At 45.6% G+C, this 16475-nt stretch overlaps 2 protein-coding genes across 2 annotated transcripts in view; one reads left to right on the top strand and one right to left on the bottom strand.

Annotated features, from left to right (window-relative positions):
* The window catches only part of T265_13151 (hypothetical protein), a gene marked incomplete at both ends in the record, with an annotated part of 3834 nt that extends 3585 nt beyond the window's left edge, over nucleotides 1–249 (top strand). The window contains one exon of the mRNA XM_009167458.1: nucleotides 25–249. Coding sequence (XP_009165722.1) covers nucleotides 25–249 — 225 coding nt within the window. The remainder of the gene's footprint in view (nucleotides 1–24) is intronic.
* T265_03025 (hypothetical protein) overlaps nucleotides 1–9912 on the bottom strand; it is a gene marked incomplete at both ends in the record, with an annotated part of 26738 nt that extends 16826 nt beyond the window's left edge. Inside the window, 5 exons of the mRNA XM_009167414.1 lie at nucleotides 381–765; nucleotides 3438–3804; nucleotides 5290–5521; nucleotides 7855–7916; nucleotides 9865–9912. Coding sequence (XP_009165678.1) covers nucleotides 381–765; nucleotides 3438–3804; nucleotides 5290–5521; nucleotides 7855–7916; nucleotides 9865–9912 — 1094 coding nt within the window. The remainder of the gene's footprint in view (nucleotides 1–380; nucleotides 766–3437; nucleotides 3805–5289; nucleotides 5522–7854; nucleotides 7917–9864) is intronic.
* Nucleotides 9913–16475: the final 6563 nt, after the last annotated feature.

The raw sequence follows: 16475 nt of genomic DNA, 5'->3' as shown, positions 1-16475 counted from the left end.
TGATTCTTATTCATCCTGTGGCAGTCTATGCAGACTAAACCGAAGAATAAAAATTGTTCAGCTGCAACACTCTTTCGGTGCCTATCTGCCATGCCACCCGAAGGAAACACGACGACTGAGACACCGCCAGGTTGCTCAGGCCTGGACAGGAGCAGTTATACTGCAGAGGTTGGGCTCGAACCACATCCCTTCCGATCAGTAAAGTTGCGCCTTAGCCATTGGGCTATCCAGATCTCAGCCATACACTAAACTTCTGACCACAGATAAAATCGTCAGGAGGTACAACTTCAGTGAAAGTGAAGAACGTTATTTGACACATAAATATTGACTCTCTTTAAGTGTGAAACAGCGGAGGAGGAGACTCTACGAAAAACACCTACTTTGTAGTTGTGGGTGCCCAAAAAAGTTCACTTTCTTCCACAACCATTTCTGATTCGGTCGGTACTTCGGGTTGGGTTTCTGGGAGTTCCCAGCATCGAGAATGTGCCTCTGAAGAGATGTGGTGGCTACTATGCAATCCCGGTTCGGAATCATAGGCCAAAGCACCGGTCGATGAACGCGTGATGAATGGCGTTGATGAAACCGCATTATTTTTCTCTTCCATAGGTGTCACCTGAGCGCCAGTAGCAGTGGAGAATCGACCTGAAAGTGCTGGCGTGGCAGTACAATTAAATTCATTTGGTGTGGCTTCTGACGTCCTAGTTATTGGCAGGATGGGGGACCCAGTAAGCATCTGATTTTTAACTTCGAGTGGCTCAGTTCCACCTGAAAAAAAAAACGACCGGAAACTGATACATACAATATTAAATTCAACGCAACTTAATCGGACTAATGAACAGTGACCGAAAGGAAGATGACAAGTAAACCCAAAAGGTCACAGGCTGACCATTATATATGTAACTAGAAGCAGAACAGAATTGCTCCCGATATTCGTGAGATGTGTACGGACTGGGAGTCCTGACAGGTATCAAGGAATTATATAACTACGGACTAAGAAACTGAGCAGCAAAAGCACAGAGTGGATGACCAAAACAGCTAGAAAAGCGTCCATCAACAGGGTACGCAGAGGTATATGGACAAACGAAGTCATTCTTGGCTCATGGCATAAAGGAGCAACTTCTTGAAATTTCTGGAACCATAAAAGAATGGGCTCAAACTGCAAAGAAGTATGTTGTGTATTTACATTAGACTCAGCCGCGAACAACTCACGGTAAAACCAGGAAACATTCATAAAATGATGGAGTGCCTTTGCTTTGTTTTGCCGTACGTGGCTTTCAATTTTCTTCGTTCTAGTGGTTTTTGAAACTAGGAGCACACCCACCACTGATTTCGGTTTCTAGCTAAACCTTTCACTATAGCTACGCAACACCATTCAATATCATTTACACATCATCCCTGAAGGCGAACTTGGTAAACAGAAGCTATGTATACTGCAAATCTCTCCGAAACTCTATTTCGCGTCACCGTTTGAATAAAGCATGAGGGACTAGAGCCGTGGAGAACACATATGGGTCGTTTGATTTTGTACGGTGAAAATATACTGCGATATCTCGAATATCGTGCCACTTGGTTCATGAGACGGCTGTGTGCAGTTCAGCTGTAGAATATCATAAATGAGGGATTCAGATGAGTCTCCCGTGAAAACCAAATTGATTTGCAAGTGAGTGTATTTGTCGAAATCGGTTCAAAGCAGAACATAAGGTTGACGGAAAGTCGGGGACTGCGCCTACCTGATGTGCCCCAAGAAGGGAGACACCGGTCGTGGGCTGTCGAAGAGTTCTCAGCAACCTTGTGAGTAGTTTCCTTTATGAAAATACAGAGCTTTTGTGTAAATACATAAGATGGCTGAATGGCCAAATACGTTCATTCACTTGTTCGTTCAATCAAGCCACTGGCGACCTTCTTGCCGTGAACAAACTCACACCCACTCCGCTGGTCGCATGCTGCTAAGCCGTGTTTGGTAAGCTCCGCCAACGCGCCTGCTATCCGGAACGTGTGGTACCAATGGTGGCCTTCGGGACGCATCGTTTTCTGCACATGTACTTTTCGTGTTTGGACCCTTCCCGATACCAACGCATAACTTTCGTTCTGTTTCCTGCTTATTTAAGGAGACATCTGATCCTGGCAGCATAGAGTCGGCTACCAAGAGGGATCCAGCCTGTCAGTGAGATATCGGCCCAATCACTACGACTGACACCAGTACTTGCAACTTCAAGCAACGATGCTTGCTTGCACCAAAAAAACGCACAGGGAGTGTTCAGTTGGAGTGAGGTGGATGGATCGATCATATAACCGAGCTAGAGTCTTGCAAGAAGTATACACATATATCGAGAATTAAACCTGCTTGTCCTAAATAAGTCAACGTATATAAATGTGGCACGGTTGAAAAAGGCGGGGTGAAGGAAGAGGGGGAATTTACAGAATACGTAACCCTTACTTGTGACGGTAAGTTAACTACTTCCCAGTCTGGGCCAGAGTCTTTATCACCGACAACAACCGCAAGATGAGCCCAAAGAGCGGTGAGTGTAAAAAGGTCAAAAGAAGTGTGCTCGGGTGTTTAGTCACATCGCTTTGTCTAGAACGAGACCAAGGAATATGTGTGATTCCACGATCTGTTTGCGAGTCGCACAAGCCGAAGTAGATTTTCTCTGGGAGCCTTCAACGGAGCATTCAGGATCTCGGTGACCACTGTTTCAGTTTGTATGTCCTTTAGGTGGCAGAATACCATTTAAAATACCCAACGCAACATACGACCATAAGTGCTGGTGAGTGCCGAAACCCTTTTCATCCATATTTACGCCAGAGTCGAAGAGTTGAGTCCAATCGCTGATCACATGATACCTCAAGCCCCGCTCGGTTCATCTGCAGAAGAGAAACCGATGACAGCCTGTGGAACCGCTTGATCCCGACAGAAAGAGACGATGGCTGTTTCTGCGATGGGTCTAACATAGTGAAGTTAGTTCGACATACTTCCCTTGCCTTACAATTCTTTGGTTAGTGTTGTGGACCACAGTCCCTTAATGCCTTCTTATTGCCGTGAACCCCGGTCTGGATAGCCACCTGAGCGCCTGGTGCGCTTGGCCAAACCAGAAAAAGTCAACGAACGTGCGAACCAGCCGCTCTATTGCCACGTACAAGCGGTCAAAAGTGATACTAAGAATACAGCTCATCTGTCAAGGGCGAGTGAAGAACAACCAATGAAATCTGTTCCAAAGAAAAACGGTTATTCCATTGGCAGTTATGTGGTCCCGTTAGGTTCGGAGCTGGATCTCCTAATAGTTAGATATTTTATTTGAAAGCCCGTCACTTGTAGAGAAAAACTACGTGTAATGACGAATTCTCGCTGCCATACAAAATTCAAGAGCTGAGAAACAAACAACTGTACTTTCTATGATGTCATGCGTTGCCATATCTCAGAGTACCAAAGAAAACCTCACCGATTTCGAGTCCCAGTTCCTCTTGAACATCAGAGAAACCATAAACAAGATGCCTCTGGGTATTCGGTTTCAAGTGCGTTTCACACACCAGAAGTTCGCTCAACAACGTCTTGTCGGTTGTTCTTGATTGGTTTCGGCCACCTAGGATTGGTGATGGAGAGCGACTCACATACTGAGAAGGATTAGGCAGCAAATCGTCTGCAACCTGCTCTGTGTCGATCACAATCGGAGCCAACATGTTCGAACTGGCAGCTGAATCAGTGTCGCTGTCATCCCCCGGTGAAACCAAGCACACGTAAGGTTTTGTGGATGCCGCTGAAGTGCCAGTAGAATTCTTTTGGATAGAAGAATTTTCCAGATCGGCCAGCTGTAAAAGGCAACGTTTAGGGTGCGCCGCATAGGTCACCATCAAAGAAAACTACATCGAAATTGGAGGCTATCCCATAATCATTACAAAAATAACGAGACCAGCACGATGGTACCCAGATGTTTCGTAAGTTCGTTTCTATGCTTCGGCGGTTGCCCACCTCTATCAATGCCATCACTTATGACATGAATCGATAAACGACCATTTGACATTCATACCGTATGTCCAATCAAACGAGGCATGCTAGAACGGATACGGCTCTGGAATGAAGCACCCGCAAGGGGGCGAGATAGCTCAAGTGGTTAGGACGCAAATTTACTGACCCGGAGGTCCGTGGTTCGAACCCCACTTCTGCCTCTCGACTTCCCCTGTCTAGGCTTGGGCAACCTGACAGTATCCCAGCCCTCGTGCTTCCTTCGGGTGGCATGGCAGCTAGGCACCGAAAGGGCGCTACAGCTGAACGAACGTACCCACAAAGTTACCAGGCAAACGTTTGTCCTCCTCGTTGAGAATTAAATTACACCATCCTATAACAGCAGTAGTTGCGGAGCCTCAATGATCCAGACCTGGACAGGCCTTAGATGCTAGACCACAGACTCAAGATCTTGTAGCCAAACAACAATCAATAACCACGCCTTCTAGCGAAACCAGACAGACAGAAAATCCTCCTGAAGGATACTAATAATGTGTTTGTTTAGAAAGTGAACGTGAAAGCAGTCTGACAAGTAATTTTTGGTTGGGAAGAAGCCTGGTGTGTCTGACGTTCACCCTTCACATCAGCAATTTAAATTTTTTAATATTGCATTACAGATCACTCACTCAAATCAAATCCTTCCGGATGACAATTGAAACTGATGTCAGTATTGATTACGGACTAGCAAGAACAGGTAGAATACATAACAGCTGGGGATGATTCTATTAATAGGCTATTTTACCTCAAATCAGTCAAAAAATGCCCTGATGTACTGTTGACTAGCTAACTAAAGAAAACCAAAACATCTTTCGAACTTATACCAACTAATTTCGGGCAAAAAAACAAGACTGCTTACATTTTAACCGTAGTCCATTTGACAGCACACTGAACAGTTTGGTGAAATAACATTAAATCAAGCGGTATCCCAACATAAGAACAAAGTAGTAACCCATTGAAGAAGGACAGCTCGCTTTGGACCACCATAAGAAAACAGCTTCTTGGGAACGCCACTGCTTCGAAAGTGAAGGTCACTTCAGCAAGACGTTGCAGCCGTGACTCCTGCGTTAACGCTAAACGGTTTATCACAATGTCAAAAATTTACGCTACGAACAAGCCAGTCCCATGCACCAGATGATAAGAGGTCAAATTCTTATGAAGGCCGGAAGAATACGACAACCATGTGGACCAATAAGGGCGAAGCTCTGACTTGGCTACCAATTTTTTTTTAAAAAAAACAGCATTTTGCATTCGAACAAGTATCCCAAAAATATGAAACGGTAGTGTGCACCCACCGGATTTCGCATACAATCATCGCCAGATAACTGTGCTGCTACAATCGGTTCATCCATGGACGAAAGATGAATAACTCCCGTTAGGTTCCCGAATTGCACGCGATCACCCGGCCGCAATTCGTAGCTAACTTTTGGTTTCAAAGCCATTCCATTTCGTCTCGACCCATTCAGAGAGCCAAGATCGGTCAACATACACAGATCGTTTTCATCTACTTCGATGGTCGCATGCAGCCTGGAAAGAGACTATGGAAAGAAATCTCTTGAAATAAAACAGAACTTCATTGAGTAATGAGGTGCTACCACCATTAGAAGAGTGGCAGATGAAATAATCAACACACGGGGTGTAGTAAGCTAACCAACTATATACATCTGAAAATGAAAAACCTCGTGTCACCATTGGAGTGTAGAGCGAAATTATGGTGTCCAGCTTCCTGTCCCAAAAACCTGGCGTATGGAAATAATGGGGGAGTCACTTGATTGTACTTGATAGGGTACTTGACAAAGCATGCGAGATGCAAAAAAAGTGACAAACTGGTTAGGACTCCTAGTTACTGAGAGCTTACCAACAAGGTACAACTTTTCAATCTGGGAACGCATCTGCATATGTGAAAGAGACTGTGGAACGCCAGCACTTCAGGAGAAACGAAACCATGACAAATGGGTAAAGGTGGAATTTCTATGGCTTGTGGAAAAGTTGTCTGGCCCTTCAATCACACTATGGAAATACAGAAATCGAAGCAACACAGAAGCAATCACATCTCTTCAACTTTTACAACCGAAAGAGCCCTTTAAAGCGCCGTCCGCAATTCATCCGCATAAAGTAGATTAGGAAATGAATGGGATGTAGTAACGAAAGAGCAAAACCTTCTCCTGCTGTGATAGTCCTATAGCCCACAAAAGACTAAACAATACTGAATGAATGACGATAAGCAATCTTCAACACCATATTAGTCAACTTGTAAGTGCGCAGTCCCTTAGCATCCAAGGTTGGAGAGTGAACCTACGTGACTACCGGTTTCTTGAAGTTAGATTACTCTGGAAGTCTTGTGTTGAAGATGTTTTTGGCTTTGCCCCATTGGGTTTTGGGGTCCGGAGAATATCACTGACCACAAGAAATGACGAACATCAAAAACGTAGATAGCTTCAGGCAAATCAGTCGTTATATAGCACCGGCAGTGTCATTTTGCAGACGATATGAAGTATATGAAAAACAAGCTACAGCCAACATACCTCCCTTGTGTACCATACCTTTCTAATCCCCTATCCAAAACTGGTAATACTATCTTCACAGGCCCATGCGTGTGGGTTGGGAGTTCTATTTCCTAACATGGATATTGGCTTCAACGTTTAGCCGTCGGTCTGCTACCAAAAAGGTAGGGAAATGGAAATCCTGATTCGACTCCAGACTATAAGTTCATCAATCTGAAAAAGGCCGAAAAGCAGGCTGCGTTTGCTCATAAGCACTAATTGGTACTGCCTTCAATGATGACGATGATGTTGGTGGTAGTGAGGAGGATGAAGGTATTGATGCTGATGATGTCTGTATTTATGATGGCGGCGATGCTAACTTCGTTGCGGAGCTGATTAGGAGGATGGCGTGCAGACTGGAGCGTGTAGACCTATCCAACACAGCAACGATGATGTCCCTACGATTCTCGACGAAGCGTCTGTAAGCAAATTGAAAAGCTTGGCAAAAAGATTAACAGCAACCTAATCTACAACCAATTAAACCACCAGAGCTACCAATATTTCGATATGATAAATGCATGTCTTGACCATCACGCCACTATGCACAAGCAGACTGGTAGCCCTCCAGAGACCATTGTGTGTTCACCTTCCGCATCTATTCCTTCTGACGCACGTAAGAATTGGTAGATCACTCACACAACGGACTTCTCCGAATTCTTCATGTATCCGAAGTGTGTGAAGGTATTCAATGGTACAACCCCTGTATCTGAGGAGAGGGGACATCTGTCAAGACGTTGTGATCTGGTTAATCTACTGGATGTATGCAGCGAATTTCAACACAAAAAGCCGCTGTTCGATTAAAGATGCGCCAAACCAACATCCAACTCTAACCTCTAACACCAAGCATGATGACAACTGCCAAGCAAGACTTAGGGAACATTTCTCTTTAGGACTCTGTCCCAGCTGATCAACCACGTAAGAACGCTCACAGAAAACATTTGTCCCCTGGTAAAGATAACTCTACAAATGCACATAACACAAAGCAGAGGTAAATTTGAATGAGTAATATGTAAATGAGACAACGAAGCTACGAATGGTATGTGCTCTGTATTTAGTCGGCTCTGTTTAGCAAATCACCTGAAAATATGACTAGGCCATAAACTAACATAATGTACCTGTAGCTCTGAAATCGGATCCTACTTGATGGTAATCTGGCTACAGCTGATACGGTCCGTGTGACGTAACGTTTACCGGAAACACTGCACTTGAAGGTTTTGAAATAAACTCACGCTGTCGTCCACGAAGAAACTGCATTCACGGTCCCTTCCGATAATATTTTTGCCTAGAGGTCATCACATTACAACAGAAGATGCTCACCTGATATCGACAATAGTTCTTTTTGTCCATTGTGCTCTAAAGTCAGAAAATACTTCACCCCACTGAAAAAGTGAGATAAGAACAAACCTTTGGTTGGCCATCTGCAGCATCAGCACTGAAATTCCTGTCGTCAATCGGCTGAGTGCACATGAATTCTGCCATTGCTTAAGGACGTCCGAACGAGGAACGGATGAGGGTGGCGTTGTGTCCAGCGGAAAGGAACATAACATATCTCAATTAATTGATTGAGATTGATTGATTTATGAAGAATGGGTAGGGAGCACGCCTCTGTATGTTTAGTCATGAGGCAAATTTATAATGGCGAAATCTCTGCACAAGGTACTTAAGTCCTGTCCCAAGTGACCAATCAGGCATTGAAGACCAACATGCATCAATCAGAGTACATACACCAGCTTCTTGTGTTACACTTACGATTGACCTACTATCACGGCGAGGGAGCCGTGTGGGATGAAAGTCGTGTCGGCCGTGTGGTGCTTGACGCTCTCTCAATGAACAGTTTTTGAATGAAACAAGCAAAAATTACTCGACTGGACAGAACAAACTACTCAAATGAAAGGAGGTTCACTTGTGCTTCTGTTGGGGATGTCAGTATCCCCAACAACAGACATCCCCAACAGCTTCCCATGTATTTCGCTCGTTGGTGCAGTTTGTTACGCAGCTTACCCTGAATGATGAGCCGCATGTAATTCATGTGTCATAAAGATTACAGTAATCAGACCCAACTGGTCCCATAAGGCTAGTTGCCAGCGACAGTTTAGTCAGATTGCCGCTCAGTTCATCCAATGGCCTTTGACGATCGCCCTCTGAAACAAGCTGAACAACAGAATGCTCCTGCATGTACATTGTACTCGCTTTCTATCGATATGTGCTGTCTGTTTGAAAGGACGATTGAAGACCCAGATATGTTTCTTGAACTGACCTCCCCATCAGTTTCCGTTCGCTTCTAGTTGCAGATCCCTGATGATCCAGAAACCGCTGAGACTGGTTCCGCTAGTGTTGTTATTCTTATAAGCCACCGGGCTGGAGGGTGTTTGCTTGGATTGTTGTCCCCTGGTAGTCACCTGTCCGGTTCATTTGGCAACGTTTCTGAACGAGCCAATATCACTCTCCGTTTGTCATATCCGCTTACGCCTTATGTAATGAAGGCCAGTGTCTAGAACGCTGAGCGGAATTTTTTCAAAATCAATTTAATTGGACATCAGTCTCCCTTTCATTCAATACACCCATTTTGATGAATCAGTAATATGCCTTTCTGTCTTACAGAGCCGCCAGACTGCTAGTCCAGATGCACTTACCCCATGAATGTTCAAAGATGGAGGAAAACCAGATTTACCGTCACACTTTTCTCCACCCAAAAATTCATAAGGGACAGCATATTTTGCAGCTGCATAAGCCGTGGTGATGCTGTAAGTTCACGCGCGGACTTGCGGCATTTTTCGACGAAGCTAAACTGCAGTGTATAGGAGGAATCGCATTCAAATTGGGGTGGCGTATGGTAGAGGGAATACGTTAGGGCATAAAAAAGAACGTTCCCTGGCGTTTCGGCATAGATTCGCTTCACTTACAGGAAGAATTCTCCACGAAGAAAGGACGCGTCGGACTTAGAAGCACTGACTTCATACCGAGGGATCTATAATCAACTGGCTTCCATATACCGAACTGACCACCGCCAGCTTCCATGCTACGGGCAGACGACCTTCGTCTAAGGGTCATCGAAAGACTTCCAGTTTGACGTCACTATACGGGTGCAATGTTTCTGAGAAGCAGAGCGTACTTCATCGAGCCCCAACACAACCACAGAGCGTGTGGTTCAGATTGTACGCCAGTGATTCAATGGTTGGGGCAGTAAATAGGTAGTGCCGAAGTCCCAAGATATAATTACGCGTACTACGACACAAACGCCATTGCCTTGAAGAAGCCATCCTGTGCCATTACGGTTGAGTTGTTCATCGGAAGTTGTTGTTACCAGGCTTAGTCCGGCATACGTACGCTTAAAAAACACTCAGCTGTAGCACCATTTCGGTGCCTAACTGCCATGCCACCCGAAAGGAGCACGGGGGCTGAGATACCGCAGGTTACCCAGCCACCCGAAAGGAGCACGGGGGCTGAGATACCGCCAGGTTACCCAGGCCTGGGGAAGTCGAGGCAGAAGCCGGGTTCAAACCACTGACTTTCCGGTCAGCAAATTCGCGCCCTAACCCCTGAGCTATCTCGCCCTTACATATGCTTTAGGACTGGCTCAAACATGACTATCAGGTTGCTCGCAAATTCTTCTTGATTTCATCTCTAGATGGAGGGACAGATGGATTTTCACCTTCAGTTACATCATCTAAAGAGGTCCCAGAATGTTTCCTATAAGGAATGCTATTCAATTACACGAAACTGAAGATGGACGGTCGCAGTGTCTTGTTTCAACCAAACAGATGTCATGATTTATGCCGCAAAAATTTAGGGCTGCGTTTTCCTTCCAGTAAGTAGTGATGGGTTTGCGCCTAGCGCGTACCATGAACCACCAGGGTCATGAGTGAGTGCACCAAGTGTTCATGGGAGTGGGATACAACGCCTCTAATTCAACTCACATAATGGCCATTTTACATTCAAGTGCGCCCAGGGATATTAAACTCCGGTTCTTAATGTATTTTATTCGTCTCGAGGGCTTGGCACGCACCTATTCAGCCCAAGCTTCTATCGTCCCATAAGACGACTGTGTACTGGAAAGCAAGGAGGCGGAAGCCACCATTACGTGAATAGCGTTAGATTTGGTACGCAGACTGCACACATCGACAAGAAGCTGCATAGATTACAAATTCGAAGATAGGAGTGCGGTCGACTGTCAGAATTGCTATTTTGATTATCCGGTTCTCGTTCGCGATCCCACAGGTTGATAGTTTCGACCTAAAGCTGTCACCTTGTCATGGTGGTCGGCCTTCTGTACTTCAACGGTGCTGCGAGATGCACTGTCTGAAACTCAATTCCTAAAGGTTCAGTCGTGCCAGGTGGACCAACGGGGAGGGGTGGACGAAGAACAAAAAGTAATCACATTACCAGGCGGTCTGGAGATAAAGTCTTCTGTCCTCCGCCATACAAGTGTGAAGGAAGTGAGGCGTTTCCCCACAGGCGACCGGTGTCCATAATTATGGAAAAAGCGAGACTGTCTTCTCCAAGATTAGAAAAAGCACACTGGGGTAGCCCAACGGTTGACTGTGACCACCGGCGCATTATTCAACACGATCGAAATCCTTTTAAAACCAGAGTTCGGTGCTATGCGAAAGGACTCTGTTGTGCGCAGCTGCATCAGGAGTGAAATAGTAATGCCTTACTTCCTTTATTCTCGGGCCAGGCCCGTTCCATGCAGTCAAGTGGGTCAGACTATTGCGTCATTGGCTCCGGGAAGGGTCCCGAAGAAAGCCCAAACAACAGCTGCCTCGCGGCTCAGACTTCTGAGTAAGAGGCTACAGCCAGGGCCCTCGAAAAAAACTTACATCCCCCTACTTTTTGTGGGTAAGACTTTTGAGTCATAGGTGCAAGGTGGGATACCTCAATCAAACCTCCTTATTCGGCTTGAGCAACCAGGAAGTATGATTCGCTCCCCGCTCACCAGCCTTCTCCCCACTCCCCCTCCTCACCCATCGGACGATGCAGTGCAATAAACTCATCTGCCATTCCCCTAACCATTGCTCCGCGTCCAAACCATCGCCCAGGAAAATAATCACTTACTAATCTTAAGAGAGCCTATTTACGTTGCAACCATTAATATCCGTACTCTACATCAAATTCAGCAACACATTTTTTGTTGAAACCTTGCTTTCCCTCTCAGTCGATGCATATAGTGTCCTAGAAACAAGCATACAAGATCCCACTTGGGTCTTGCACCTCAAGCCGCTTAGGACGAGCTCAGATATTCCATATTTCACTCTTCGGATATCCGACGATCCTGACGCAAAGGATCATGGTATTTACGGTGTGGGAGTTGCACTTATCCCCGAAGCTCAAAGCGCCTTACTGGACTGGATCCCACTAAACGGTCATCTCTGCATTGTGCTGTTGTCTGGCCCAATTAAGATCACTGCAAGTCGATGCGGTAAACGGTGTTTATTTGTCGTATCATTATGGCTGAACAATTATAAATTATCAATTGTTTACCTACGAGGAGTCTCAATTAAGGATTGCAGTTTTTTCTAAGATACGCGACGTGACGCTGACCACACAATTGTGTGAGCCCAGTTATCACTTCGGTTTCCGTCAGCATTACGCGTGCCAAAGTAGGGCAGTTCCATTAATTAACCTCGGCAAGTTTCAGTAGCTGACCAGCATTGAACTGATCCGGCCAGATAGTTACTGGAAGAGCAATCATGTGAATGCCGAAAATTGCTTCCAGACTGAATGGAAGCAGGTTGAAGAAGCCATGCTCTCAGCTTTCAGAAGTGTCTACCCAATCAATCGTTGGCTTGAACGATGGGCTGAGATTTTCAAAGAACAATCCAGCGGGCCTGAATGAAAGATCAACACCAGCCCGCCATTAACAACAATCCAGGGTGAGATATCCATCCTCCAACTCGACACGGCACCTGGTTTGGATGGTATGCACCCCGCACTCTTTAAATGTGGTAAGGTTCCGGTGAACAGTATAACAACCATACTGTTGAAGATCTGGAACGAAAACAGAATACTAGTTGGATGGAACTCCTCGGCTGTCATCCAGGCTTTCAAAAGGGTGCAAGAAAATCACGCGAAAACCATCATCTCAATATATTTCGCACCAAATATACTTATGTGGGTTTATTCTAGTCAAATCTCCTCTCGTTTCTCCTGATCGAGCCAGTCCCACCGTGTACACGCAAGGAATATCGTTAGACGGCATGTGCGGTAGATGAGTTGTTGTTTCAGCTGAAAGCTCCTCTAAGGAACCTCGTGTTGTACCATGTGTGATAAGTAAGTAGTTCCACAGCAGTTCCACGGCTTGAATCCTTAACCAGTGTCGTCAAAGCAAGTTCGGTGAGGTAAGTTTGGTGAGGTAATAATTTTGGTGAGGTAATAAGACAATCGTTCAGATGTAACACCCTTTCGACACCTAGCTATCATGCCAACCGAAGGAAGCATGAGGGCTGGGATACTCTTAGGTTGCCCAAGCTCTGACAGAGGTCAAGATGCAGAAGTCGGATTCGACACACGGACCTTACTGTCAGTGAGTTCGCGCTCTGACCACTAACAGCATGTATCATGGCCTGTTAGCTGTTATGAGTACACTACATTGGAGCCATAGAATGCCAGGAAACCGTGATACACCTCCTCAAAGGTTGAAGGACATCATGAAGGGTAGCGCTCGTTCTCGTTCACGAGATTCGGCGTTTATTGTGACTGACTTCGTTGAATGGGAGATGCGTCTTCATAAGTCGAACTGCACCGGAGTAATTGATGTACGTAAGCGATCACCACTCAGAGACAAGTGAGAGGAGTTCCAATATGTCCTTTCAAAGAAGGCATGATAAGGAAGATGACCGAAGTACAACCCGCGAGCGCATGTGCGCATGACTAGGCGGTCAACACTAGACACGATACGCATGTATTGGAGCAAATGCAGTATGCTCATTGGTTAAGAGTGAACTCACTCTTAATGGTAGCCATTAATGGTAGCCAAGTGACCGCTGTTATTTTCAAGGACCTCGGTAACTTGAGATATAAAGACTACCTTGGTACACCTCGAAGCCACTTTCTTAACGTTTTGAATCATAAAATTTATAACCACGACGGACTATGTACGATTATCTATAACCCATCAATAGGATGGCTACGGGCCGTGGATCGATTTTTCATCACTCACTCAGCAGCACCCCCACAGAAAAGGTGCTTTTGGACACTGTTGGAATAGCTTCCCCCCCCCCGGCAACCAAAGACAAGGAGAAAAGAATAAGACCAAATCTGCCCATTTTCCACGATTGAGACGATCGCGCATATGCTCCATATTTCCGTGGACGGTCACAAACACTCGGAACCTTCCGAAAACCGGAAAAACATCATCTTCAACCAGTTTAACCGTTTTGTGGTAAAACCTTTATTCTGAAAGACTGCGCCAAGTATCGCAGTCTAAAGTGAGCCACCGATTGCACAAACCAGGCAGATTGCAGATGGTGAAGGTTAATCATGCACAAGCCAACCTGAAGAAAGTTATTGGCTGGTCCGAGTCACGTGATCCATCGCATGACACGCGAATACGGCCTACCTGCTTAATCGAGGTTTGCACCAATGGCTACTCGTGGCTCGATGGCTGAAATCACGGCCTTGGCCCGCGTTTCAAAGAGCGCGCACCTTCTCTAGCTGACATATGCTGCGCACATCAATCCAGTGTTCAGTCCGGTTACAGTGGAATTTGTTCGCCAATTAGGATAAATGTTAATATGCGCCCAGAAAACTCGTACAATGAAAAGCTGTTTGGCTATACGCTCCGGCTTCTGGAGTATAACTTATGATTTCGACGTTAATCTCGAAAGAAGACAGTAATAAACGGAATATTTGGTTTGGTGGTCTCACGGATTCACGGATTGATACACAGGATCGAGGCTTTTGCCCAAGTTTCCCGGGTCGGTTTTGTTCTTGTCGGTCAGTGGCTGTCGTTCACCTGAAAGGTACAAGTGACGTGAAGTGGACATGAAGGATCTATGGATCTGTCAGGGGTTTCCAGGTCAAAATGTTGGCAAAGTGAGAAGCAGTGAGAAAGCAGTAAATATCCTGAAAGGGTCAATCATTATCCAGCAAACACAACATTATCTGACGTTTTTTGTAGAATCTCTGCTTCATGATGTAGAATTTTCATGGACATATGTTCAAAGAATGTGGTACATAACCCCTCGTTCATTTTTAGAGCTTTTTGGACATGATTCATGTGATAGTTTTTGCGGCCTTTCCTGCTTTGAATTTGATAGCTCACTGCCATGCGTCAGTAAGTTCTTGGCTTAGCTTTGGAGAATTTTCAAATTACGTTGGTTGATTCGCCCGTTGCGTCAGTCGATGGGAATGTAACCGAGTGAGTGAAGGATAAACTCGTATTTGTTCACACAGCTGTCAGGTGGGGAATGATGTCTTGTTTTATCAGTGAGTGTTTGCTAGCTGTTCTTTGCGCTTGTTCGGCGAAAGTCACCATGAGCGAGCCAAAAATTGAACATATAATTGAAGTTCAGTACATGCAACCAGCTTGCTAAGTGCCGTCATTTTAATGATTAGGGCATGCCTTCTTATGTTATGCCCTGGAAGCCTGAATGAGTGATGCTGGAACTTGGATCGTTATACACTATTTGTGTGTCCATGAAAAAAAGATGAACTGAGCTTTACGGGTAGCGAGCCGACGCAGGTAAAGCTACCTTACGCTGAGTAGCCAACCGTTCACTGACGTCCGACTGTGGGCCAGCGGTTGGTTGCTCTGCGAAATAGCTCAACCGTCACGAGATGCTTTGCCGATCTGTCTTGTTTTCATTGAAAAATCTCGCCCAAATATTAGGTGGTAGTAGGAGCTAAATGATGATGACCATGAAAAGAACAAGGACTCTAACGTAGGACTGTATCGGCCAAGCGTGGTCCTCGCGGTGCGCATATTTACATGTCGCCTGTATTTCATATGCACCGTTTTGCACTTTCGTGTACATTCAACGTTGGGGTTGTCAATTTTGCCGTGCTTCAAGGCAGCGGATGCGTTTCGGCCCGCCGGAGTAGGCGAAGGGACTTTCTTGTGCTTTTGCTTTCCACCACGGAGTGATCGTTGACAGGTTCCGCTAATTTCCTAATGTTGTCGGCAGGCGCCTTCAAACTATGTTCCTCCTCTGAAATCTGCCGTCTTCCTCACGAAGTTGTCTGACCTTGTTCATTCTGGCGGTTATATGAGCCTTTCAGTGAAGTATACTACATTGGACGTCTTTGCGCGACCGGTGGCATCCAAAAAATTTTGGGTTATAAATAAAATTTGTAGGCTGTACTGGAATATCCTTCACGTTTATAAGGTACTCTCGGGAGTGAAATTGTTTATGTAGGGCAAACACTTGTCGGGGCTGTTATACTGTATTACCCTTTGAAGTTGAACAGCACCTCTACCCGCTGAAGTAACCATTCGCACCATGCCAATTTGGGCACTTCATAATGGCCACTCAGTAAAACCATGTCGGGATAACAGCGAACCCCATGTGGATCACCGTGATTAAGCATGGGCTTTCTCGAGTGAATCAGCCCCACAACATAAAGCTCCGCATAAATATCCGCCACATAGACGGCTCATTGAAGCTTCGAGTCCAGCGCCGAACGGTTCACCTCTGATCACACATGGGCCAGCTGTTATCTTACGAGAAAATGATACACGCTCCCTCACTGAAGCCTGTTTAGTCCTCTCCACTTCATTGGGGGAAAATATCCAGAAACTTATCCCGCTGTAGTGTTGAGGACTTGACTCAATGCGACAAAAATAACGGTGCCGCGTGAAAATACACGGATATATCAAATTGATCTTCTGCACAGTGTGAACGAACGTTATTCGGGACAAATACCACCGCCTACATCAAGCCAAACGTCTGATATGCTATTTATGTCTGGAGCCGGTGGGTATGGCCTGACGAAAAATG

This window comes from Opisthorchis viverrini (assembly GCF_000715545.1).
Source record: "Opisthorchis viverrini unplaced genomic scaffold opera_v5_41, whole genome shotgun sequence".
Lineage (NCBI taxonomy): Eukaryota > Metazoa > Platyhelminthes > Trematoda > Opisthorchiida > Opisthorchiidae > Opisthorchis > Opisthorchis viverrini.
Note: the sequence above shows the minus strand (reverse complement) of the source record. Positions and strands in the feature narration are given on the sequence as shown.